The following is a 27,942-nucleotide window of genomic DNA, read 5'->3' on the forward strand; positions in this document are numbered from 1 at the left end:
GCTGTCGACCGTTTTGCGCTTAGGTGTGGAAACAGTGTCAGGGCGGACACTCTTAATCACAAGGCCACTGAGCTGGTTGACTCATACTGACTGGTGACTCATATACTTTTTTTTAAATTATATTTTGTGGATCTGATGTTTTTATTTTTTTTCTCCATTTTCCAAAGAATGTTTATAAAATTAATGAAAAATGTAATTGAAAAAACATGGCCTCCTCACGTATTAGGAGAGCAGTAGTCACCAGAACCAAGGACAGGTGTTTTCAGGGAAGCTATCATGGTTAAAATGGAGTTTGACGTTACAATGGGTACAAACCCAGGCCATTGTAACCAAGAAGACTAAAGTCTTAAAATGAATATCAAATGTCTAAATAGTAAATACTGAATCGAGCAACTGAATCTAACACCTGCTAGAATCTTGGGCGCACACACACACACACACACACACACACACACACACACACACACACACACGCATGAGCGCCTCACATAGCCAGAAGAAACGTGTAAACATTCAGTGTTTACACTGAATTCGAGAACTAAATTGAACCTTGGAGCACTGGGATCGTATTTCTTTAATCTTGCTGCTCTTGCATTGGCAATACATATCGGCGATACACATTTTTCACCATCTTTTAACACCAACGCCTAGTCTACTGGCTTTCACACAAAGCTCATAAAGGATATAGCAAGCTGATGTTAAAGTATTCTATGGTGTGAAAGCTCCTTGAAGGACCACTTCACCACTTTTCAACCTATGTTCATATAATAGGTCCTCACTAATAATCTTGAAAAAAATGGCGCAATTTTTTTCCACTCGGTCTGTGTCTCATAGGAGGGCTGTGGGCAGTTCAGAAACCGTCTTCCAGTGACATCATCAATGGGAAATACAAGCTAATAAAAACTGCAGGCTTTCTAGTTCTGAAAAGTTGCAATGCGAAAATGGAAGCCATCGTTCTCGCGATAATAAAAAACTAAACTAAATTTTTGTTTCAAAAATAATCTGCCTAATGATGTCACTGGAAGACGGTTTCTAAACTGCCCACATCCCTCCTATGAGACAGACTGAGTACAAAAAAATCGTGCCATTTTATCATGATTATTAGTGAGGACCTATTATATTAAGATAGATTGAAAAGTGGTGAAGTGGTCCTTTAAGTATCCAACTGTTGGGAGTGAAATGTAATAGTAATACAATGTAGAATCACTTCAAAGTTTCTGACATCTACCACAGGCTACCCTGTTACAACCCTGCTACCCACTACAATGCAGGTGATTTCCCAAGTATTGGTCAAAGTTTGTGCTGTTAGTTGGGAAAAGCCCAACTTTGACCTTGTGACAAAATATAAACAAGGATTTAGACAATGATACAGTAAGCACCAATGAGCCAAAATGGTCTCTTCTTGACCCGTTAACGTTTGTCTCACTGTTGAACTGGGCGCCTTGGCAGAGAAAAGAATGTCATCAGACGTTCTCGTTATCAAAATAGTTTATTTAGAAGTTTTCTTCCTCAAAAGCAAGACAGATACTTCTCGTCTCCAAGTGTCCCCAACAACATCTCTCGTACTCTGTGACAACTAAAAATTGCGAGACAAATAAAAACATTGGTTCATCACTTAGAGAAGGGCTAAGAAGGAAAACAAAATGCTGCAGATTTCTTTTTTTAAAAAGCACTACTTTACATCACTGCCAAATAGTTTTTCTATAATCATATAGTTGCGAAAATCTGATGACGGCGGAACATTGTATTGTACATGGTATGAAAAGTCATCTCAGCCACAGAACACAGAGCTTAGAGTAAGAGCACTAAGTTATGGGTTATGGTGGTGGGGGACCGTCGTGGATCAAGTGGTCGGTTGAATACAAATGCTTAGATATTCATGTCTTTGTACAAACAACCTTTTATTTTTGACTTAATTGATATCCTGTGTATACAGAACGGATCCAACAGTCAAACCACTCCACGCAAATCAAAAGGAAGAAGGAGGAAAAGAATAATAAAAAGAAACAAAAAATCAGGACACTGAGAATAAGACGTGAAATTGGAGACGCTAAAGGGGGTGGGGGTGGTTGGGGGGGTTGGCGTCGGGGGAGACAGACATACAAGAGAATAGATTTGGTGTATATAAATTCACCGTATTCATCAAACACAACATGAGGAAGATTCTTCCTTTTCACTTAAAGGACCAGAGTGAGTAGCGAATGTCAAAGTTCACCGTTGCTACCATTCTGTTTCAGGACTTTTTTTTTTCTTTTTTGTCCCACAATGAACAATGTCATTGCCAGAACCATCCTTCTTCTCCCAAGATGCCCTTGTACATTCCCCCTTCTAAATAGTGCGGTAAACTGCGCCACCACGTTCAAAATCCCCTACAAGGACAACAGAACTAGGGCAGAAGGGGGCGAACAATGATCTAAAATGGAACACAACCCCATCCTCTCGCCGAGGATGAGAGGAGAAAATGTTTTTGTGTGGCCGCCACTTTTGTTCATGATCCACTTATACAAACAGCCTCTATACACTTGTGGGACAGAGCACATTTTTACACAAGTCCAGTGAGACGGTACATCTCATCACTGAAGGGTCGGGGTGGGGGATTTGTTGGTACGGCTCAACCCCATGACCCTCACTGTTGCCTGGGCAACTGGGATACACAGGCAGGCAGACTGACAAGCCGTGGCTCTTTACTTCGCAGGGATCTTTGCCCTCTTGCGAGCGATGGCGTCTTCGACAGCTTTCAGCTGTTTCAGCAGCTCCTCGCGACGCGACAGTGTGTTGCTGGGTTTGGTTGAGCCAGATGCCGGTCCAGTGGTTGAACCAGAGGGTGGTGCAGGTGGTTTGCCTGATGATGGCACCGCTGGGCCTTTCCCAGGCGCCTTGGGGGATGATGGGGGCATAGGCCGTTTCCTATGGGGGGCAAAATGTATACAGTGTCAGTGTCATGTGTCCATAATGCTTGTCTATAGAGGGTATGTGCATGCATAAAGTGAGTGGCAAATCGAATGGCAAAGTGAGTTTAATGTCATTTAACGTTGTTTAATGCAATCAGATACTTTTCTGTTTGGATGTATGAGCTGTCAAGAAAGTCGTTTTTTTTTGCCACTAACTTCCGGGTATGATGATGCCACGCACATACCCTCTATGTTTCATTATTGATTTGACAATACAAGTCTTTTGTACAAACAAAAGACTCGATACAGAACAAAGTAAAAAAGAAAAGAAAAAAAAAAAAAGAGGAAATTACTAAGATCACATTACTAAGAGCTATGACAATGATGACCCAGCTGAGTGGTTGTGGCTAGAGTGTCCGCCCTGACAATGGAAGGTCGGGGTTCAATCCCTGGGCGAAGACTATAAATACCAAGGACCATAGACATATATACGTAGACGCCCTTTCCGGCTCTGAGGCGCGTGTCACCATTGAAGGCACAATTTTCCCGACATTCCTTGCAAAGCATTAACGGAAGCTTGTCAAGCTTCCGCGTGCGTAACATAAGTCCCGGAAAAGACGCGCTGTGATTGGCCAGTAGTCACTTGAGTGACAGCGAGAGACATGGAGGAGTCGCATGAGTGACGTCACTTGGGCAGCGACGCAGTCGCCTTCAGCAAATGCCTTCAGCACTTCTAAATAAGAAAGCTGCGGAGAACTGTTGCTTTGTGTTCACTCTTTAATGTTTTCTGTTAGTAATCTAATCCCCCCTGGCTCTGATGTTGTATTGTTAATAACTTTGTTGTTTGTGTTTGTTTGTCTTGTATTGTAATATATATTGTCATGACTGTTTAAAAAATGCCTTCAGCACTGCACTTCCGCCTTCATTGGGATACACGTCGCTCCAATGAACTGCACCGGCCAGTGAGGCATCTATTTTTTATAATATCTATGCCAAGGACTATAAAAATGGGAGCCAATGCCTCCCTAATCTGCATCAAGGCTTGGATTGAGGTTAAGTCTCTGTGACAGCTCGAGAGACTGAGTGGGCCACTCCAGGACTTTCACTGTTTTCCTGAAGCCAACCCTTGTGTCTTCACGGCATTATGCTTCAGGTCATTGAGATCCTGAGCACTATGGTAAAAAATATTTAAGGCCTGTGTGTGTCTATCCAGGCCTTAAATGACGATAGGAGGTGGTGGTAACTTTTTCGCCGTTATGAATTTCCTTTGCTACACTGAAACCTTGAACTGCTGTTTTTATTTCCTTTTTTTATAATATTTATTTTATTTGGAAAAAGCAGTACAATAACAGCATTTCTATGTATATATAGGACACAAGTGCAGTTCCCAGGATTTTTCTACCCCTCTTCCCTCCCTCCCCCCTCCAAGTGACTCCATCTCCAGTGTCTCTGTAACATCCTTGCTTTCTTCAGGACTACATATGGCATCAAGTCAACACTTAACAGGGGCAAAGGGCAATATCGCTTCAGAGTGTACATTTCAGAAGGAGAAAAAGAAGAAAGAGTGGGCAGACAAAAGAAAAAGACAAAGACAAAAAAACAACAACCACCAAGAAACGAAAGTATTTACAATATTGCTGAGGGGAACAAAAACAAAACAGCTTTGGACTTCGACCATGAGAAGAGGAAGGGTGTCTTAAACACTTTCTACAAAGATCATAAAGCAGGCTATTAGGACCAGTGAGATCACACAAAGTCAGCTCTCAGAGGGGCAATGTGTACTATCCAGCTGTTTTTATTTCCTATGTGTACCATGTTCTTTTTACTGTGTTGTATGTGATTCGTGTGTCTGCCTGTTATGCTTTGCTGTACACCAAATCGCCCTTCGGGGACAAACAAATAAAACCTGAACCTGAAAATGTTTTGACTCAGGATTGCTCTATATTTTCCTGCATGTCGTCCCCTCTATCCTTACTAGTCTGGTCCCTATAGCAGAAAAACATTATCAGGGCATCATGCTGCCACCACTGTGTTCGACTACAATATATGGATTGAATTAACCCATTTTGGACTGAGGTCGATTAAAAAAAAATCTAAAAAAAACATGTTTCTATGTCAGTGGTGCTCAACCTTTTTCATGTCAAGGACCCCCAGAATTATCTCTATTGGGCCACGGACCCCCATCTCAAAATATGTAGTTCCAGGGACCCCCCAGAAGCCAATATTTTAGTTAAAAATGTTCGCTCTGAAATATATATTCAAAGTTTTGCGGCCCCTTTTTCACGACTTTTCAAAAATAGCAGACCTACAAGCTCGTAGCGCGCCACTCGGTGGCGCGCTATGAGCTTGTAGATCTGCTATTTTTCAATAACTAAAGTATAACAGAATGCTTAAAACACCAACAGGGGTTCCCGCCCAAAATGGGTTAACGAGGTGATGCTCAGTATCTTGGGATCTGTGCAGAACCCCGTCTTGCAGAAATCGTTGGACCTAATGGCTTGATCATTATGTACGTACAGCATCAACTGTGAGTACCTACCTTATACAAATATACAGACACATTGTGCCATTTCTAATTATTATTATTCAATTAGGCACACGAGGACTCAATTATGAGTGTCATAAAAAAAACAATCGTAGATTAACTTTGATAAATTTCAGTATTTGTAAAACACATTATAAATACTGTATTAATATTACTATAATAGTAGCAAGAACGGAGCAGGCAGAACAGGCATCCGTTAATTCTATTTGATTTAACCGAATTGAATTTAAGAAGTCAAAAAGGATGAATTCAACTAAAATTAACCAACTAATAAACTAAAAAGGCAATAATTGAAGAGTGTGTGTAGCACAGAACTAAACATTATTCATGGAAGGTTTGGCTTAACGTTTTGGCTGATAAACCAACCAGTGAGGACCAATTAGGGTTTTTTGTAAGGGAAGACTTCTACCATGAAACATGCATAAACAGACAGAGGGGCTTGTCCGACAGTATCCTCAGTGCTTCCACCTATGTGGTGAGTTCCTCATTTAGGCCAAAGGCCAGTGGTCTAGTAAACTTCCCATTATGACACCCTTGATGTGCTGGCCTGTCTATTGTCCAAACACCTACTTTTACTTCCCCTTTGCGGTGACATTGAAAGATAAACAAACACTCTGGCTTGCCTGACCGCTGAATTTTAAATTAAAAATTAAAAGTACAGTGGCTTAGTCAGAAGGAGCTTATACCAACCTTTCTCCCTGCGGGGGCATAGGCCGTGGACCTTGACCTCCTCTGGGACGATCCATTCGAGGAGAGAGCGGGGGTCTGCCTGGCATCCTCCTATTATCGCGGCCTGAAAAACAACAACTGGTTATGGAACAAGCTGCATGGATGGGTAGGAAGTGTAGCGAGTGGAAACTATAGAAGTGAATAATAAAGGTTTAAGTTTAGATAGATAGATAGATAGATAGATAGATAGATAGATAGATCTGGCAATGTGTGTGAAGTAAATCCAATCCAATCCACTTTATCTATATAGCACATTTCACAACTCAAGGTTTACAAAGTTCACAGATCTCAGAGATACTGATGTGACTGAAGACCGTTCAGTGATTTAGGCCCTCATTTAATAAACTCGGCGTACGCCCATTTTTTGGCCGCAAATTTCTTCATTCATCATTCCAGCGTGACTTTGAACTCGGCCGTACGCCAGGCCAAAATTCACGTCAGGACGTCGGGAGCTGTCGTTGATTTTGTCTGCACCTGTTTTTCTGTCGTAGACAAGCGGAGGAATATTGTCTGAACTGCTGACAGGCATCTACATTTATATATTCACTCCTAATCGCTATACAACTAATAAATAAAGTGTGAAAAATATAGGCCTACAAATATTTTGTAAAGGCACACATAGACGATATGAAATTGGTGGGATATTTCTGTACAAGCAATTAAAAACAATACTATAACATGTTAAATTATATGCTTAATCAAATTCTGATGCTTTACTTGCTCTGTAAAAACATGCAAGCACATATGTGCGAGATGATTTTGACCGCCGACAGCAGCGGGAGATGACACGCCTATAAATAATCCCTAGGCTGTGACTGTGATAAAATAACATTTTGACATTAATGGACACGCATGCCTATTTCATTTCCAAGTAACAAAGACATGCATATAGCCTGCCTATTTGCAACGATATTATAGGCTAAGTTAGGTGCTTATTAATCGTTCACCTAATTAAATAAGTGCTTTAACAGTCATTCAGATAAATTGCAGGTCCAGATCATCAAGACCTACTACTCTCAGGCCTGCCAAAGAAATCAACGGACAGACTCCAACTTGTTCAAAATGCAGCTGCTAGAGTGTTAACTAGAACTAAAATGAGAGAACACATTACTCCAGTTCTATCATCACTGCATTGGCTCCCAGTGGTTTTTAGAATTGATATTAAAATTATTTTACTTCCCTAAATGGCACCTTCGTACCTCCGTGACTGCCTACCTAGATATGTCCCTAACCGCCCCCTCAGGTCCTCCACTGCTGGCCTGCTTGAAGTGCCTAAAAAAATGTGCACAAAAAAATATGGTGAGGCAGCTTTTTGCTTCTACGGCCCAACAGCCTGGAATAAATTACCATTCGAGCTCAGACACACCCTCTGTAGACATTTTTAAATCTCAACTCAAGACTCACCTCTTCACTCTAGCTTTTAGTTGAGTTTTAATATCTGCGTTCCTACTCTGTCCTGACTGATTTGCTGCATGTTGTGTTTTTATTTATTTTTTCTCTATGTTCTTATACTTTTATTTTGTTCTTTGCCATTGTTCTATAATTTGAACTACTTGGCTGTGTTTTATTGTATTCTATTTTTGTGTCCTGCCCTGTGAAGCACGTTGAGCTGCATTTATGTATGAAAGGTGCTATATAAACATTTTCGGGAGTCGGGACCGGCAGGCGGCGGTGCCGCTGTTTAATCAGCTCTTACAGTTCTCACACGACAGACAGACAGACAGACACACACTGTGTAACGGCTGTGATTGAAAGTAATCACTTTTTTTCAGTAGGCTATGCTACGTTTGAAATGGGTTTCAATCATTATTGTACCACACTGTCTGACTGCTCGGACTCCTCGGAGACGTCCGCACGCGTCTCGTTTTCACTCCTCTGCCTACCCACTTCAGTTATGGTGAACCCCAGTTTCTGCGTCACATTAACTGGTAGGGTTTTACCATTTGAACGGCACCAATTTGTGCTGGGACCATGTACAACACCGGCATGGGTGTCTTTTCAACTGCGGTAACGCCACTGCTCCTGGAGCAACAGTGAATAGATCATTCAGGATGAAAGTCTCATTCCTCACCGATCTAGCGTTTAGCAACGCACAGCTAGTTGTCACGGGGGGGATCCGCCGCACGAGCCGCCCGGCTCAGCAGCTGCAGGTTGCCATGGTTTGCTCCACCAAGACGCCCCGGGCGAGGTGGGAGAGGGGGGCGCAAGCCGTGGAGCTCTCCATACGGATCGACAACCGGTAACAGCCAGGTACGGACCAGGACGGGGGCGCGCCGAGGCCAAAAGTCAAAGCCGTACGATTTGTCTCACACACACTTTACCGCAGTGAAATTTGTTCTCAGCATTTGACCCATCTCTTGGAACAGTGAGCCGCAGCCAAGGAGCGGTGAGCTGCAGCCGTGCCGCGCTTGGGAATCATTTTGATTAGTTGATTTGACCCCCCAATCCAACCCTTTGATTGATGCAGAGTGTCAAGCAGGGAGGCATTGGGTCCCATTTTTACAGTCTTTGGTAAGACCCAGCCGGGGATCGAACCCCGACCTCCCAGTTTCAGGGCGGACACTCTAACCACAAGGCCACTGAGCTGGTGGCCTTGTGCTGTCAAGGCCTGCAATAGAGATCTCATCTGGCGGTTCTCAAGGTGGCGGAGGCACACTCCATGTTCCGGTGGAACGCTGCGGGAAAACAGGGCCGATTCGAGGGGAAAGTGCAAGCCAAGCTTTGACCTGGACTAGGCGGCCAGCCCGCCTAGTCCCTCTGCGGAGGATCCTTAGCGCGCCACAGGTATTTGGGGATGTCCGCTAAAAGCGGGGGAACATCCTGCCTAAATTCCACCATTCCAGAATCCTTGATTTCCAATAACTCCAGACGGTCGTAGACCATAAGAGAGAGTGGATAATCTTTGTGACAGACGATAACAGGAGAACAAACAACAATAGAACACACAGCCTCAGACGGCCAGCCAGCCATACCGCCGCCATCTCTCACCATAAATTGTGAATGGTGTGTGACGCATTGTTGACTTGAGTTTGACAGCACATTGTTTTATTTTTATTTAATTGAGTGGCTTTCGCCACAAGAATATTTTTTTTATAGGAGGGACAGACAGTAAAGGCACCCGCGGCACACTGCCAGACTTGGACTACCGGCCAAGGTGCCTGGACCGCTGAGTCACGGCCCAGGCCTTGAAAGCACATTTTGATTTAGTTTTTGTCTCTCCAGTGAGTCAGTGGCTAGAGTGTCCGCCCTGAGAATGGTTCATTCAATGAATGAATGAACCATTGAAAAGCGATTTGAGCACTTGGAAAAGCACTATAAAAATGCAATTCATTATTATTATTATATCTCTTACTAACCTCGGTCCGGAGACATCGCCATTCTCTTGCTGAGGGGGGAGCCAGGTCTGTCTTTGTCCGAGGGCATGTACCTCTTCCTGTTACCCCGGTCTGCCTGCTGCTACAATGACACACAGAGACAATGTGTTACCCCTGTATGTCTCCCTGCTGCTACAATGACACACACTCAATCTAAGAAAGATCGCAATCTAGATTCAGACGCCTATGAGATCGCATCTCTAAATTTGAGTAAGGATGGTGCAGCACTAGTTGGCTGTCCAATTCATTTGAGTTACTCTTATGTTTTTGCTACAAGAGAGAGACTTTAAAGCCACAGTAGTTGGCTCCAGGTGCTACATTTTGAATGTAGTAATTAATGTTCAGCAACTACAGACTAAACACAAATATTTTCATGAAAAAAAATAAGAATTGTGTGAGAATAGTCATCTCATCTCTCTTGTGTAGGAAAATGATGAGTCACATTTGAGCTCCTTGCTGCTACAATGACAGACAAACACAATCAGTGCAAGTCAAATTAGTCTTTATTAGACAATTGACACTGGGTGAATGTTAATAGAAATTCTCCCAGAAGGAATATTCGATCAGCAGCAGCATCTAAAATACACACAGTTAGGGTTACTAACCTCTCATCTGACTGGGCAGTAAACTGGTACACACCAAACACTGTGTACGTGTGATGCGCGCGCGCGCGTGCGTGCGTGCGTGCGTGCGTGCGTGTGTGTGTGTGTATGTAGGCAATATTCAGCTGACAATGTGCTTTTGTATGTGTACGTTGGCAATATTCAGCTGACGATGCGCACACATGCAATACTTCCCATGACCGTGATTTTTCACATTTTTCTACAAACAAGATGTTGGATGGAAAACAAACATGCAACCAGATCTGAAATCTTGATTGGCAGACAAAGTTTTGGAGGTGGCGTGAAAACGTGATTGGCCGTCACAGCGTCGTATTTATTAACATGCGCCAATTTAGGACAAAGCTGTGCTTTATACTTAGTTAGCACTGTCTCGCATATAAAATAGCAGATCTACAAGCTCAAAGGACACTGTGGTGCGTTGTGAGCATTAGATTTAGCTTTGTGAACTAAATTGTGTTTAGTTCACCAGTGCCAAGAAGAAGAGAACTGCACCGCACACTTCATAGGCATTTTATTGTGCCTGTTCAATGCTTACAGTATGTGTGAATAAATACTGTGAATTATAGTAAAGTTGCAATGAGTTTCATCTACCCCTTTACAGATTTCCAGATTCACATTTTATGGATACAATTACCTACAGTCACAAATTACAAACGGTGTCCTAGCTATAGTTACCTTGTTGAGGAGGGTGAGTTTGATGTCTTTGTGTGAACCCGAACCTCCATAGGCCCCTGGGGGCCCCATGCTGCCCGGTGGTGGGTGCATGTGGTGGCCTTGGCCTTGGTGGCCTTGGCCTCCCCCCCTGTTGGGCGGCGGCCCTGACCGGGGCATGGGGTTGTGGCCCCCTCTGGGGGGCATGCCGCCGGAGGGGTCCATCTTCCTACGCTCCTCTCTGAAGGGTTCCTCTTTCTTTGGTGGCCTGGTTCCTGTGAGGACAGCAGTCTGATGAACTACAAAGGCAAAGCTATTAAACACTTTGAAAAATACTTTCAAAATTCTTCAGCGTTTACCCTGGTAGATATATATTGTTCGAATGAAATGCCCAAAATAGGGACGCCAGGTGGTTAAACTTGTACTGTACATACAGTACACATTCTAGACTGACAGATACGTTCTGGACTGTGTGCCAAGTACATGTTACGCGTCAGGTAAAATCTCATAATTAGGAAATAATTAAATTACATTGTATTATAGTGCCGAATCACAGCAAGTTGTCTCATTGAGCACAGAGCACTTTATTATGAGCATTTAAAAAATAAAATAAATGATATTTTCTTTAAGTCTAAGGAGTCTTCCTTCATTTTTCATGCAGCAAAGCGAGCCTTTTTCTGCCAGTTTTCTCTCTAACACAGGGGTTCTCAATGTTTTTGGCTGGGGACCCCCGCCCCCCTCCCCACCCCCAATACAAATTGACCGCTACAATAACCTTAATAATAGAGAAAATACATCATAAATAGATACTGAATCCAGATATAATCATTAAGGAAATGTATGGATGTACTATGTGTACCTGCGTGATTTCTTTCTCCGTCCGATTTTAGACAGAGACCCGCCCTTGGTGACGCCCCGTGCGGCCCGCCTGCCTCTGATTGGCCGCGAACCCTCGCTAATCAACACAAACACTGTATTTATTAGAACACCCAACATTGTGATCAAATCACAATTCAATCAAAGCAAACGGCGTAAACAATATTAGTAAATACGGACACACGCTAATCACCACAAACACTTTATTTATTAGAACACCCAGATCGAATCACAATTCATTCAATCAAAGCAAACCGCATAAACAATATTCGTTTGCCTTTAATTCTGGAGCGTCATCTGTGCCTTTCGAATACTACGACATTCTGTCCCATTCTGTTCATTTTACAAATTTATACTGAAAGTTAGAAAGTAACGCTGCGCAACAACGAGGGCGGGTCTCTGTCTAAAATCGGACGTAAAAAGAAATCACGCTGTGTACCTATGTAAACTCTTAATTTCCATTTTCCAGCCTTTCAGTCGCAAAAACAAAACAAAAAACGTTTTTTATTTTTTTATCATCTGGGGATCCCCCAAAATAATCTGGCGACCCCCTGAGGGGTCACGACCCCCAGGTTGAGAACCCCTGCTCTAACACACATATATACACTCAAGCACTGACCTCTCCCCTTGTCCCTGGACGGGGGCAGCCTATCCCTGGGCGGGCCCGGGCCTCGTTCCTTGCGAGGGTGGCCAGGGTGGCCTGCAGGGTGGCCAGGTGTCGGTGAGCGGGAGCTCGCCGAGGACACGGGACTGGCCAGGTCAGCGTACATATCGTCCGAGTCAGCACTCCGCACTGAGCTGCTGCTGGACGAGGCCGAAGACACCGAAGACACGCTGCTGACACTCAGAGACCTGCAGCCAACCAGAGGACAGTTCATTTAGGATTATATCCGGAGCCAATGGGCTCTATGCACACATAACTCTTCCTGCTTCCGGGCAAGGACTATTAAAAGAGGACGGGAAGCAAAGACCATACGGCGGACTCCATGTTGCTCCCTGGAAGGAAAGAAACATGCGCAATAGGCTATATGCAGCCAACACTTCCTCGTTCAGCTTCCTTGGTCTCAATTGCGCACGTTTCTTTCCTTCCAGGGAGCAACATGGAGTCCACCGTACGGTCTTTGCTTCCCGTCCTCTTTTAATAGTCCTTGCTTCCGGGCCCCTTCCCTACTTCAGGTGTTAATGGTGATACTAATTAAAGGGCCACTTCAACCCTTTGGCAACCAGAGCTTATTTTAATGATGTTTAGGACACAGTTTTGTGTGTGTAATATGTTTTTTTTGTTGATATTTTAGTCATGACACCATGTCACACCTCCATGCAGCCTCCCCCCTCTCTACAAGGAGGGGAAGTGCACTAAAGCATTACGGGCATTGTAGTTGCCAGTTTGGGCAACTCGAAAGCAAGCTCCACATGCCCCAACATTTTATTATTACCATTGCCATAGTGTTAACCCCTTACCCCTGTGTCGGATCGGTGGTTAGACTGGCATATTCGCCGATATCGATATGACCCGCTATGACCAAATAAGGGCAGATCCGATACTTTTCCGATACCGATACAGTATCGGGACATCTCTAGTCCCAATACTTGATTCCGATTGGCTGGTTTACATATTAGCTAAATCTGTATTAAAAATTATGAATTTCTATCCAATATGTTAGTTACCATGAGATGACCTAAGACTTAAGTGTTGTTTCTCTATCTATTTGTTTGGCAAGAACTATGATTTTCATGTTGTCATATTTGTAACCGGTTTAGAAAAGCAATAAGCCACGCGAGGTCCCAGCTTTACCTTGTATTTTAGAATGTCTGAGAGGGTTGGAGGCACTCTGCTACACGTCGTGCCTATCCCAGCCATGATAAAATACAAGGTAACCTGCCACCTCTTGTGGCTTATTGCTTTATTTTAATTTCAAGGACCCCCATATATCTGAGAGGGCGCAAATAGAACCAAATGTAAGGGCCCGTACGAGTTACACATCCGTACATGCCAATTGGAACCCACTCAAGGACAATTTGAGACCCAATGGTGTAGCAGATGTTTCCAATGAGCCAACATGCACAATAGCAACACCCTGAATCAGTTTGACCAGAATGGAACAGAGCCTTCATTAGTATCATCATTAACACCTGTGAAGTTATTTCTAAAATGGCTGCTGTGCATAGAGCCAATTACAAAGAGAGAGATTAGAGTTAATGGCATGATCTCTAGTCAACAAACAAGCGGAATAATAAATAGAGTGCCAAGAAAACAATTATCTACTACAAACTACCGGTAACTAGAACAGGGGTTTTCAACTGGTGGTCCGAGAAGGTACTGCACGTGGTCCCTGACCACGCATTTGCAGTAGTAATGTAGGAAAGTGAAGATTTTAAGTGAAGAAGGTATTTTATTCCTGGGCCATGGCTCAGTGGTCCAGGCACCTTGGATGGTAATCCAGTCTGGCAGTGTGCCGCGGGTTCGACTCCCGATCCCGACGGCCTTTACTGCATGTCTTCCCCCATCTCTCAACCCATTTCCTGTCAGCCTACTGTCTGTCCCTCCATAAAAAAATATAAAATAAAGGCGAAAGTCACAAAAAAAAATAAGGTATTTTATTGGATTTTCTTTTTTTCATCAACCACTAGTTGAGAAACGTATGATGCTGCGTAAATCGGACGTCAAGAACTTCCACAGAAAATGGAGTTGTAATCTTGTAATAATAATGTGTCTGGCCTGGCGGCCCATGGACTTCTGTATCACTCAATAGCATCTGGTCTGGCCCAGACGCGCCACGGAGCTTCTCAGAAGTGATAAACCTTTGCAACCCTGCGTGATGCCGACATCTGGTCTGGGAGTGTAGCGCGCAGGATTACATTCGAAAATTGACAAAAAAATCATGGGATAAAAATGAAGAAAAAAAATCACACCCGTGTGAACTGAGTGGTGTAAGGTTTTATATAGCCTGATCAGCTGTGATCTGACGTAATGCCTGACGTAATGAAATCACACCCGGGTGAACTGGGCAACCATAGCAACCATGCTCATTTTTTGGTACGAACAGACACGTAAACTAACAAAGCCAGTTGTAGGAGTGGTTTACACCACTCAAAAAAGCCAGTTGTAGGAGTGGTTTACACCACTCAAAAATAGTTCAATATAGTAGGTTAACCCATTTTGACCTGAGTTTGATTCTACAAATGCCTTCTAAATGTTGACAGTTTTCTGAAAAACTGTTTCTACAGTATGTCAGTCGTTCTCAAACATTTTCATGTCCCGTCTTAAAATATGTTGTTCCAGGGACCCCCCGGAAGCAAAGATTTGACTTAAAAATGTTCGCTCTGAAAGAATATATTCAAACATTTGGGCCACATTTTCACGATTTTTCAAAAATAGCAGACCTACAAGCTGGTAGCGCGCCACTCGGTGGCGCGCTATGAGCTTGTAGATCTGCTATTTTTCAATAGCTAAAGCATAACATAATGCTAACACCAAAAGGGGTTCCCGCCCAAAATGGGTTAAGAGAACAGAATAAGGGCAACATGGGATAGGCATGGTGATCAGTGGTGTTCTCAATCTTTTTTTTGAGCTCTGGACCACTAGCATATCTCAGTTAAATAAGGACTTGGTCAGGGCGGACTGGGCAGTTGAAAACCACTGAACTAGAATATCAAGTAGATACATTAGGCATGTAAAGGTACACAAAAACCACGGTTCAGTAAGTAACTTCAGTAAGTCAGGTTTCGGTTACATTTCGGTAGAGTAATTTATTAGGGACTTTTGTCAGCACAATAACCTTAAAGGTATATTCAGTGATTTTACTTAATTCAAATATCACTTATTTTTTTTCTGGATAATCCTCCCTACTATAAAGTGTGCTGACCATATAAGGAGTTCCTCCCTGTCCCCAGTGAGCCCCTGGGGTCAAAAAACCCTAGTTTTAGTTTTGGTGGGGGGTGGCAAAGCCTTCATCCAATCAGGATGAGAGGGGCCTTCCTCCAATCATGATCGACTGGGGGCGGGCCTTGGTGCACATGCTGTTGGCCTGTTGCACTCCCCCCCACTGTAGAGTGTGCATGTGCACATTTTGTTACCGGGGCGGAATGGGTGGTTTTCCAAATCACCCAAATCACTGAATGCTCCTTTAACGCTGAGAAAACCTGATAAGGCACAAAGTGAGACGTTTTCTGCCCATATATACATATATCGGCCATGCATATACGTAATCACATTCGTGGCTGATGCCTGGCTTACCTGGATTTCCTAGGGTGTTCATCAGCGGAGAAACGGCACAACAGCAACAACATGGAAGAATGCAAGAGAAGGGAGAAGGGTGTTCAAATCACATCTCACAAATGTTAAGAAAAATATAGAAGGTTAAGTTCAGTGTTTTCTTTGACTGTATGCATTCAGGGGATGTGCACTTGTGATCTATTAGTCCATCATGCATGTCACGTGTCTGGGAATCCATGAGTCTGGGTGAGTCCACACTGGGAGAAAAACAGCACCTGAAAGTTTGATGGGGCATTTTTTACACGTGAGTGCAGTTAGAACTTTTCCATTGCATCTTACGAGAGGTGTGTTCTTCTGCTGCCTTTATGCGCGCGCATGCTGTTTCTTATCAGTGTGACGTCGTCTGATAAGGCGTCTATATGAATCAGGGTGAGTCTTTTCCCAGATTTCCCAATACCATGTTTCCCTTCCCGATCAGATTCTAAGGACGTCATACACTGACTGTAAGTTCATATGTTTCATCATCTGTTGAAATGTATAAGCACTCATGTGTTTCAGATTGTGACAATGCCCAAGCCAAGAGCTAGGGCCTTGGCAAAATTCCGTTCAGTGTCTGTTGGCAGTCTGCATATATATGGAGGAGGCGATGCTTCCTGTACCCGTGATCTGTATCCTGAAACCCTTATTTGCAAGTTTGTGCATCTACTATTGTTTGTGTTCAAGAAGACGTGATGTCTACGAGGGGCACGGTGGCACAGTCGGTAGTGCTGTCGCCTCACAGCTAGAAGGTCCTGGGTTCGATTCCCGCTGGGGGACGCTGTAGGCGTGTAACTCCTCTGCATCATCAGTGCCCATACCCGAGGCGGGGTTGGCGAAAGGGCATTTCTGTGTGGAGTTTGCATGTTCTCCCCTAGGAGAACATGCAACATGTTCCAACCCTAGGGTAGGTACCCTCACAAAAAACATGCAATAAACCTGGTGTCTAAACTACCTCCCCCTGGCCAGCTGGGGCGCCTGATGGAGGGGAAAAGAACTGGTCGGAATAACGTGTTCCTTCCACGCGCTACGTCCGGCCAGGGAAAATCTACCCTGTCAAGTGAAAAGAAGCAGCTTGGACTCCTCATGCATAGAAGGTAGCATGAGGTCAGTCCACTGCCCCCCCCCCCCCCCCCCCCCCCCCCCCACAGGTTGGCAGAGGAAGTGTAGCGTCCAGGATTACATTAGATAATTGACACTGGGTGAAAAATTGGGATAAAAAAATAAAAAATAAGACATGATGTCTTGTTAAATGTTAAGTGTTAACACAAAACAAGATGTTAAATGTGTGTGACTGTGTGTGTGTGAGAGAGGGCGAGAGAGAGAGTGGGGGACATGGTATTGGGACAACTCTAGCGAGTCAATCGGCAGAACTCCGTTCAAATCTGTGCATGTTTACCTGGATTTCCTGGAGCCGGTGCGTGAGCGGGAAAGTGAGTTGGACGAGGAACGTGACCTGGATCTGGAACTGGAGCCAGTGAAGCTGCTGCCACTGCCACTCACACTGCCACTCACTGTCCGCCTGGGAGAGAGAGAGATGATAATAATAATAAGCTTTATTTATATAGCACCTTTCATGTAGGGTCGCAGTTCAAACTGCTTCACAGGCAGGACATGCATCAAGTGCTTTACAGTTAGGTCCCTAGGTTAACAGATAGATAGATAGATAGATAGATAGATAGATAGATAGATAGATAGATAGATAGATAGATAGATAGATAGATAGAGAGACAGACAGAGAGATCACGATTTGAGGACATGCATCAAGTGCTTTACAGTTAGGTCCCTAGGTTAACAGATAGATAGATAGATAGATAGATAGATAGATAGATAGATAGATAGATAGATAGATAGATAGATAGATAGATAGATAGATAGACAGACAGATCACGATTTGTGGGAATTCCAGTATAAAAGCATTAATTCTGTCTTATACAATATCACTGTAGTGAGAAGGGAAGGCACACGCCTCACTGAGACCAGCACATACGTTGTTACCGTTTCCTGCTTTTGGCAATCACTGCCATAGACATATATAAAGGCTAGACGGCTAGATCCTGCAGATTTCCTTAACCCATTTTGACCTGAGATCAGATTCTACAAAATGTCTTCTACATCCTGACAGTTTTCTGAAAAAGCTATGTTTCTATGTCAGTCGTTCTTCGATTTTTCGAAAATAGCAGACCTACAAGCTCGTAGCGCGCCACTCGGTGGCGCGCTATGAGCTTGTAGATCTGCTATTTTTCAATAGCTAAAGCATAACATAATGCTAACACCAAAAGGGGTTCCCGCCCAAAACCTGAAATGAGACGATTGGAAAATCTAGCCAAATCTGAACAGAGGCCTCCGTGTAATACTAGTCCTGTGTGAATGTAATTTATAGCATTATTATTATTCACATGGGACTGGCGCCAACTCACTGGGGATCTCTGGTATGGCCACGTTAAGACGACAGACAGACGAATCCTGTTCCACCCACACACACATTGTTAAGAAAATATTTTCCCTTCCATTCCTTTCTTTGTTTGAACAGACAAAATAGAAGATTTAATATCAGCTATGAGATATATGACCTCAGATAAGCAAGGGACGACCTCTTGCAAACTAAAGGTGTTGTTATGTGGAAAATATGTTCAGCAGTAGAGGGAAGTAAAAGTGGAAACACAATGGCTGGCTGCCAAAATTCATAGCATACTATACCTAGTTATTTTCAGTGCCTGCTATTGTAGGCACAATATCCTTAATGGGGAAAATGTGCTGTTTTCTTTTGCCTGTTACAGTGAGTCCAAACAGAGGCAGACGATTTAAAGAAAATGCCCAATTAGCTAGAGTAGCAATTACTCTCATATGCTTTGCCATTCATAATTATGCTAATCCTCCCTTATGATCATTTCCTTAGATGTTAAACACATTCTTGTGATTGGCACAGTTTATGATCTATATACTAGGCCTGTCAGTTGATTAAAATATTTAATCGCGATTCATCGCATGATTGCCCATAGTTAATCGCCGATTAATCGCATATTTTATCCGTTCTAAATATACCTTTAATCAGTGGTTTTCAAGATTTTTCATATCAAGGTCCATTATTTATTGTGCATTTGAGCCACGGACCACCATTTGATGACATTTAGCCTTCCAGACCCAAACTAAAGAACTGTATTGATGTTGGTACCATTAGGAGAGATAACAGGCCAATGTTGATCAAAATAACATGTTTTCTAAGTTCTCTAATTGTGTAGACTTCTTGTAAATTAACTTTAAGTAATGCATTTGTCTAACAATTATTAATTAAATGAACGCCGTTAAAAGGACTTTGAGTTAACGCACGATTAACGCGTTAACTTTGACAGCCTTACTATATACCAATTACTGAAAAATAAAACATTATGGAAAATAATGTCTGTCTTAAAATGGTATTGATGATGTCCTCGTGTAATACAGTAGTACAGTAGATACTGTAGTCAGTATCTTTGAACTATAGAAAAGAATAAAAGTGGAGTTCACAGGTTTTGCATGAGGTTTCCCAGGGACTCGCGCTGCCCACTCACGCTACCCACTCACGCTGCCCACTCAAGTACATACCTGGGATACTCCAACCAAACAGAGGCATGCACGCAGACGCAGGTACAAACTCACAAAACGGCTTTCATTCATGGGATTTCCACCCACCCACACAAATACAAACTTTGTGGTGGACATCCCCAAATATTAATCAACAGCACCACACCACACCACACGAACCAGGAAATACAATTGTGCTTCATCACAATGTCTCCACTTCATTCATTAACCATGGGGTTACCTTCCGTGCAACACAAACATGGAAGCAAGGGCTCATTTATGCTCATGCAAACTCGCATACAAACAAACACGCCTACAGAAATATACTCCCGTAACAGCCTGATTCCACTTGTAAAGATTAGTTGGATAAACTAATATAAATATATTTGGAAATAATGTATGTAAAGAAATTCTAATAAAGCAGCATGTCTGTATTATATAATGTATAGTCTAGCTAAGAATGCTCACAATTTAACCCATTTTGGGCGGGAACCCAAATGATGTTGTAATTTAGCTATTGAAAAATTGTATGTAGGTCTGCTATTTTTGAAAAATCGTGAAAATATTTATTTCAGAAAACTGGAGGATTTAGAAGATTTCTTTTAATTTTGAGGTCAGGCCTAAATGGGTTAAAAAAAAAAGAGTGGATGAGCTTTGTTGAAAGTAATCTTCAGGTTCAGCCAACCTACAGTAAATACATGGTACAGTACAATGGCCACTGTGTATAGCAGGGTTCCCCAATTAATTTTCCTCAAGGGCCATATTTTGACTAGGGAACCAGGCTGGGGGCCGAGACCGCACGCGCGGAAAATTGGGTTTTTTATTTTTTCATTAATTCATTAAAAATTGTTCTCAACCAGTGGTCCGGGGACCACCAGTGGTCCTTGAGGGGGTGCCCAGTTTGACATGCATAGGCTACTGACCCCCATTTAATGTCATTTATATCTGTCCACCCCCCCAAAACAAAACAAAAACCTTTTTTTTTTTTTTAATTCTTCCAGGGGCCGCAAATGGCCTGCGGGCCGCCTATTGGGGAACCCTGGTGTATAGGATGTGTCCTACCTCCGAGTAGGATGCTGCTGTCGTTCTTTACGCCGGCCTTCCCTTGGGTTGGGGGGCTTCCCACCAGGCTCTCTTGGGGCCGGGGGCCTGCCCCCTCCTCCTCCTCCTCCTGCTGCTGCTCCTCCTCCTCCTCCTGCTGCTGCTGCTGCTGCTCCCACAGGTGCTCCTCCTCCTCCTCCGACGCCAGCAACAGCACCTCCTTCCCGGATGCCGCCAGCGGGAGGCTTGCCCCCCTCCGGTGTCGGTTTGGGAGGCGGCGGCTGGGGGCTGGTGGCCTTCTTCGTGGGGGGTTTGTCCCTGCGAGCGGGGGGCACGGCACCGGGCTTCAGCGGCGGGCTTAGGGAGGGGAAGGAGAAGGGCATTCCGTTTTTTGTCGGGCATGCAAGCATAGCATCACATAGCATCACAGGCAAGCCCATGCCATGGGTGGCACTGTGCAATGTTTGACTGTGTGTAGTGCTTCGGATGACTGCTTTATCTATCCACACTCACACGTTCTCGACCCAAAAGTCTAAACCTGAAAAGTGTCATCAAAAGGAACAATCTTCAGTTCCGCACTCGTGTTTCAGAGCTTTTCATGAGCCGTAGCAACAGTCATTGATAACAGACATGTTTCGGCCCTTTTGGCCTTCGTCGGCGCGCGAAGGCCAGAAAACCGTTGCACACTGACGAAGGTCATAAGGGCCGAAAAGCGCTGTTGTTGGCACATTAAAAGCTTTGATGACACTTTCAGGTTTAGAGTCTGCTACCGTCTTTGATCTAAGTACTATGGGTCGAGTCTTTGAACTACTTGCTTTATCTACCCGTCACGCCATGCATGACTGAAGCACACGTTAACATATATGTGAGAACGTGTAGAACAGGGGTGCCCAAAAGGTAGATTGCGATCTACCAGTAGATCACAAAGGCTGTGCAGGTAGATCACATGACATACCCCTAAAGAGTATTTCATTTAAATATATTAAAGAAAAAAAACGATTACAAAAAAATACAACATTTCTCCCCCTCTATTTCCCATTCCAAGTGCATTTGTCTTATACTGTACAGAATGTAACACGAACTCTACTATTCCGAAGCCCCCTCAGGTATTTAAACTATTTTCAGCAATGGTATAATAATTGATTTGGTGGCCGAGCTGGTCATTTTGAAAGTAGCTCTCAAGTCAAAAAGTGTGGGCACCCCTGGTGTAGAAGGATATAATCCAGATCATGGATGAGTATAGATGAGTACAGGAAGGCATAGATAGTTACCCTTTAGCCGCTGGAGGAGGCTGGTCTGTTTTATTCTTGGCGACTCTCGGCACTGCAGGACTCGGTGACGGAGAGGTGGAGAATGATCGTGATCTACCAAACAACAAAACAAAATGATTTCAAAATTGGTTGCACGCGATTTTGCAATCTATTCATTATTATTACATTTTACTGACATGAATTTGGGTACATTTCAGGCAGTGTTGTTTTCGTCGACTAAAAATGTTCGTCGACTTACCATTTTTTCACTGATGAAAACTAAATGGAAACTAAATGAAAACTAAGCTATGATGATTAAAACTGAGACTAAATGTATTGACAATTTCGTCAACAGATAGCGCTGCGACATGTTGTGAGCTTGTAGATCGGCTATTTTCAGCAAGTGTAAAAACATTATTTTACACTTCATTACGACGGCATCAAGGCCCGCCAAAATACATTTTAGTCGACTAAATCAACCGTAGATTTAGTCGACTAAAATCTTATGACATTTAGTAAAACTAGACTAACACTAAAAAATTCCAGGTGACTAAAACTAAATTAAAACTATTCAAAAGACTACGACTAAAACTAAAATCAAAATTTGCTGCCAAAAACACTGATTTCAGGATACAGACACATCAAAGTGTACCTGGAGCGGCTGCCGCTGAAGGAGCTCCGCTGAGAGGAGTGGCTGGAGTAAGAGCTGAACGAGGAGGAACGTGAACGAGAGCGAGAAGAACCGGAACCGGTGTACGATGTTGACCGAGACGAAGACCTGCAAAGCACACAGAAATCATTAAATTACATATTTCCCCAACTGCCTGAGTGTCGATCAACAACCAAGTCCCATTGAAGTGTCCGTGACATCATATCTGCTCAATATAGCGAGTTGCACAACTGTAACAAAATATGAGAAGCTAGCCATTTAAGTCCTATTTTATACTTGCAATGCCGTTATGAGCATCTAGATAATTTAACCCATTTTGACCTGAGATCAGATTCTAAAAATGTCTTCTACATACAGGCAGTTTTCTGAAAAAGCTATGTTTCTATGTCAGTCGTTCTTCGATTTTTCAAAAATAGCAGACCTACAAGCTTGTGGCGCGCCATGTGCCCATCATTTATAGCGCACGGACCACTTTTACCGGCGCACCGGAAGCTGGTGTGCATGTCTGTGTAGCAGCTAACAATAGCCACACCACTCTAGAGTCGATCGACAACAACGGGAGGTAATAATAAATCTATCGCGACTAGCGACTGGACCGCGGAAAGCCGTCAAACACAGGATCTTTTTTCAGAATTAGACGGGATGATTTAGATCGGGAGTTATGATTCATTTCGTCAGCTAAACAGGCAGGGGACCCCTGCCCCAAATTTTCCTGAACCGCCTGTTTTAGCGCCACCTTGAGGCAGATTTTCACATTTTTATCTATAACTGCACCGATCTGCACCGACATGCACACTCCATAGAGGCCAAGGAAAAACATTTTGACCTGCATTTTTCACATCTGCCGGCCAACTTTTGTAAAACACATTTTTTATTATTACTCCTCCAGATTCTGTCCAAAAACCCTGCAAATCGTTAAACAGTATCTCTATAGTCATGTGTTCAAGACAGATATGTCCGATATTTCCTATCCTAATTGGCTAACATTGGCTTTCAAAGTTTTGCAGGATTGGCCCGTTTTTAACAAATAGCCTAAAATCATGAACGCAGCGTGCAATTTACATGAAATCTTCCACACACTTTCCTACTAGGCTGAGGAATACATCCCACTCTTTTCACATTGGCCTGTTATAGCGCCACCAACAGGTGGATTTGCAAAAAACTTTTTTGGAACAAAATGCCTCAAATCATCAAATTGCCATCAAAGGCGTAAGAAGAAATGGCACCCTTTCCTCATTGGCCTATTATAGCGCCACCAGGAGGCCACAACCTGACCTGGCATGGTGGAGACCTGTGCCCTGAGGGGCACTTTTTCTAGTTTTCTCTATCCAGCAATTCCAGCTGACAGATTTGTCGCACTGGGAGGCAAACTGCAGCCGGAAGTTGGATGGAATGCATTGTAGTAAATGAGAGTCAGGCGGACCAGCTTATGAACAAATACTATACTATAAAAAGATATGTTTCTATGTCAGTCGTTCTTCGATTTTTCAAAAATAGCAGACCTACAAGCTCGTAGCGCGCCACTCGGTGGCGCGCTATGAGCTTGTAGATCTGCTATTTTTCAATAGCTAAAGTATAACATAATGCTAAGAAACATAGCTTTTTCAGAAAACTGTCAGGATGTAGAAGACATTTTTAGAATCTGATCTCAGGTCAAAATGGGTTAAGGTATCTAAAGAGCTCTCTCCAATGCGCTGAGACGGTCAATCACTGACATCACTAGTGTCTGTCACATAATTGTACCACAATGGAAACAAGTCCCCAGGACTTTTTTAGCTTTTTGTTTAGCATAAATGTCTCACGGTACAGTCTTTATTTTTCTGAGTAAAAAAAGTAATCAATCACCAAATATTGCGATACTGCAGAGCCAGAAACGATAGCTCGCACTGTTTATACCACAAATAAAATTGCATAGTGTGCACATCAAAAAACAAGCGATCGGAAAAAAACACTTTTTTATTCCCAAGCTTTTACCCCAGAGTGAGTTATTTTTTATTTATTTTTTATTTTATTTTATTTTATTTTTATCTTTTGTTTTATTGTTTGTTTTGTTTTTCTCCACCCTGTTGTATATTTGTATCTCTATAATATGTTTTTGACGATTTTGTGCACTTTTATTTGTGTTTTTTGTTATGTTATGTAAAGCACTTTGGTCAACATATCAAACATTGTGTGATATGTCTTCTTGTATATTTCTCAACCGATTGACTGACAAAAGGAGGCAATCGTGAAAAGAGTGTTTGTTCACACACCCGTCCACCCGGCTCTCATTGACTGCAATTGCCTCCCATTTAAGTGTCAATGGCACAAGCCTAGCTTGTATATTATATTATACCTTGGTTTATTTGTCCCCAGAATCATAAATACACCCAACAAGTGCTGTATAAGATACGTTTATTACGAGCACCTATAAATCCTTTAGCTTCCATCTGTTTAACAAGAACAAACATTTATAAATATATTTATAAGTTGAGTTCATGACCTTTCCATAAGAGCACACGTTCCATGTCCATGCTCACCACCATAGGCAATTACATTTGTTTTGGTCTATTTAAATAATCCATGTCATGGTGTGTCTAACTACAACTATTTTCATAAATATGGACTATCTTTGTCCCACTCCAATACTCCCCCAAGATATATTATCCTTCTGACAATATGTCTATTCATATGCATTTTCCATCCAGCCATCTCCACAAGAGTATCGAATAAGAGTATCCAGCTAAACGTCAAAGCAGCTAGCCAAGGATGTTTTTCCAATGGATCCTCAACTGCAGGGGTCTACTCAACATATGTGACCAGATTTGACTGAGAGACTGCCATCGCGCACATTACAGCTTTTCACCAGAGGAGAAAAACCTTTTTTTTTTTTTTTCAAAATGAGTTAATAGCACAGGCAGACTCTTCACATACTAGAGCATGTCTGAAATAAGTGTCAGAGCTGAAATCGGCATGTAAATATGAAATAAATGCCCAAACATGTAGCTAGGTGTAATGTTAGAGACCACAAAAGTGAACCTTTCAAGCCTGTTTTCTCAACTTGTTGTTTTCTGCAAGACATTACTCTATAAGCCATATCTCCAAAACTGGTGGGTCGAACTGAACAATCAATGTCCATTTGAAGCTATGACTCCCGAAAATTCGAAAAAATCCGGGGCTGACGGACAGATCGGTGAACCAATCCAGGGTGTGCGCAAATCTGAGCCGCGGCCCTCCCATCTAGGCCAGAAATGTCTAGCGTTAGCTCAGGCTACTGCATGCCTGGCTGACATCTCACAGTGGATGTCCTCCAACCACCTCAAGCTGAACCCAGACAAGACTGAGCTCCTCTTCTTCCCAGCTAAGTCGTGCCCCATGCGGGAGCTAACTATTTCCATAGACAACGCCCTGGTAACGTCTGTCCCAACAGCCAGGAACCTTGGTGTTGTCCTGGACAGTCAGCTCTCGTTTAAAACCCACATCACAGCTGTCACTCGATCATGTAGGTTCACACTCTATAACATAGGACGAATTAAGACCGTTCCTCACCCAGGAATCAGCCCAGCTCCTAATCCATACAACAGTCTTGTCAAAACTTGACTATTGTAACTCCCTCTTTACTGGCCTACCGGCATGTGCACTTAAGCCTCTCCAACTGATCCAAAATGCCGCAGCTCGCTTGGTCTTCAACGAGCCAAAATTCTCACATGTCTCCTCCCTGCTCCGCTCCCTGCACTGGCTCCCGGTCGCTGCCCGCACAGAATACAAAACTCTGATGCTGGCATTCAAAGCAACCAAAGGTATGGCTCCCCCATATCTTGCAAGAATGATTGAACCCTACAAACCCTCCCGCGCACTCAGATCAGCCAACGCAGGAAAGCTGGAAGTACCCTCACTAAAAGGGGGTAGTGAGGGTATAGCTGCTGCGGGATAGCTGCTGCTGATTGGCCAGGCCGTTTTGTGGCCGGGCATCAAGTATGCCTGAGAGTTCCCAGATGGGAGCAGGAGGGGGGAACCCAGTGTACTCTCTGCTGCCCCATCTGGCGGAGTCAGGTTACGCTAAACTGGCTTCCAGACAAATTCTAAGAAAAGTCCTCAGTAGATAATGACATTGACGGGGGATGCCAGGGTCAAAGTGTGTATGGTGTTTGCCATGAAAGAGTCTGTAAGAAGCATCCTACCGGCCTGGGCCATGGCTCAGCGGTCCAGGCACCTTGGCTGGTAATCCAGTCTGGCAGTGTGCCGCGGGTTCGACTCCCGATCCCGACGGCCTTTACTGCATGTCATCCCCCCCCATCTCTCTCCCCATTTCCTGTCAGCCTACTGTCTGTCCCTCCATAAAAAATATAAAATAAAGGCGAAAGCCACAAAAAAAACATTAAAAAAGAAAAAGAAGCATCCTAACCTGGAGGAGTTGGACAGGGACACGGAGGAGCCCGAGGGCCGGTGTCGCCTCCGGCCTCGCTGGGGGGAACCCACGCCCGGACGTCTCCTCGGGGACTTTGACCTCCGCCACGGGTCCTTCCATTCGTCTGGTCGCCTCATTAGAGGAGCCGCTCCGCCGGGGTCCTTCTTCGGCGGGGGTTCCATTGGCCTGCCGGGCCCGGCGCTGAGGATCAAAGGAGGAGGAGGATGATGAAGTGGACGATGGGAAATGCAGCAGTAAATTGTAAAAGGGAGGGGGGAGTAATGATGAAGATTAAATGTACCTTTCACCTTTTTGCATTGTGCTTCTGGTCTGTTGTGGTGCATATATATATATATGAAAGGTAAGCCATGGCTTAGAGCAAGGGCTTACGATGATAAACCACTGTGCGATAGCATGACTAGAGTCAAAGACGTAGATAGAACTAGTCTCCTTAGCCCAAAAGCTTCCTCTAGTGGACAATAAACCCATTTTTGGGCGGGAACCCCTTTTGGTGTTAGCATTATGTTATGCTTTAAGCTATTGAAAAATAGCAGATCTACAAGCTCATAGCGCGCCACCGAGTGGCGCGCTACGAGCTTGTAGGTCTGCTATTTTTGAAAAATCGAAGAACCACTGACATAGAAACATAGCTTTTTCAGAAAACTGTCAGGATGTAGAAGACATTTTTAGAATCTGATCTCAGGTCAAAATGAGTTCAGCTGATCCTGTGGCGGTAAAAGCTTTTTCCACTCCTCCTATACATAGCATGTCATGGATACCTTTACAACTTTCCCTGTGATAACAAAGGTGATCATTTCATACACCCTCATACAGGTAAAGAGATAAAGGTAAAGTGGGAAGGATTATGTTTAACCCATTTTGACCTGAGATCAGATTCTAAAAATGTCTGTTTGAAAATGGCAGTTTTCTGAAAAAGCTATGTTTCTATGTCAGTGGTTCTTTGATTTTTCAAAAATAGCAGACCTACAAAGCTCGTAGCGCGCCACTCGGTGGCGCGCTACGAGCTTGTAGATCTGCTATTTTTCAATAGCTAAAGCATAACATAATGCCAACACCAAAAGGGGTTCC

At 43.5% G+C, this 27,942-nt stretch overlaps 1 protein-coding gene across 9 annotated transcripts in view; it reads right to left on the minus strand.

Annotated features, from left to right (window-relative positions):
• Positions 1–1,470: 1,470 nt before the first annotated feature.
• Positions 1,471–27,942, minus strand: part of zc3h18 (zinc finger CCCH-type containing 18) — a 60,405-nt gene continuing 33,933 nt past the window's right edge. For 3 of the 9 annotated variants that reach the window (XM_079502075.1, XM_079502076.1, XM_079502074.1), the window contains exons 10-22: positions 26,851–27,054; positions 22,449–22,574; positions 21,818–21,910; positions 20,568–20,903; positions 17,341–17,463; positions 15,927–15,935; positions 12,309–12,541; positions 11,673–11,768; positions 10,838–11,112; positions 9,522–9,621; positions 7,381–7,437; positions 6,127–6,229; positions 1,471–2,907 (exon numbers count right to left, since the gene is read on the minus strand). In XM_079502075.1, coding sequence (XP_079358201.1) covers positions 2,685–2,907; positions 6,127–6,229; positions 7,381–7,437; positions 9,522–9,621; positions 10,838–11,112; positions 11,673–11,768; positions 12,309–12,541; positions 15,927–15,935; positions 17,341–17,463; positions 20,568–20,903; positions 21,818–21,910; positions 22,449–22,574; positions 26,851–27,054 — 1,978 coding nt within the window. In that variant the 3' untranslated portion in view covers positions 1,471–2,684. The remainder of the gene's footprint in view (positions 2,908–6,126; positions 6,230–7,380; positions 7,438–9,521; positions 9,622–10,837; positions 11,113–11,672; positions 11,769–12,308; positions 12,542–15,926; positions 15,936–17,340; positions 17,464–20,567; positions 20,904–21,817; positions 21,911–22,448; positions 22,575–26,850; positions 27,055–27,942) is intronic. The other 6 variants (XM_079502078.1, XM_079502077.1, XM_079502079.1 and 3 more) reach the window with 5 other exon arrangements.

The sequence above is a fragment of the Electrona antarctica genome (assembly GCF_951216825.1).
Source record: "Electrona antarctica genome assembly, chromosome: 5".
In the NCBI taxonomy this organism is placed as follows: Eukaryota; Metazoa; Chordata; class Actinopteri; order Myctophiformes; family Myctophidae; genus Electrona; species Electrona antarctica.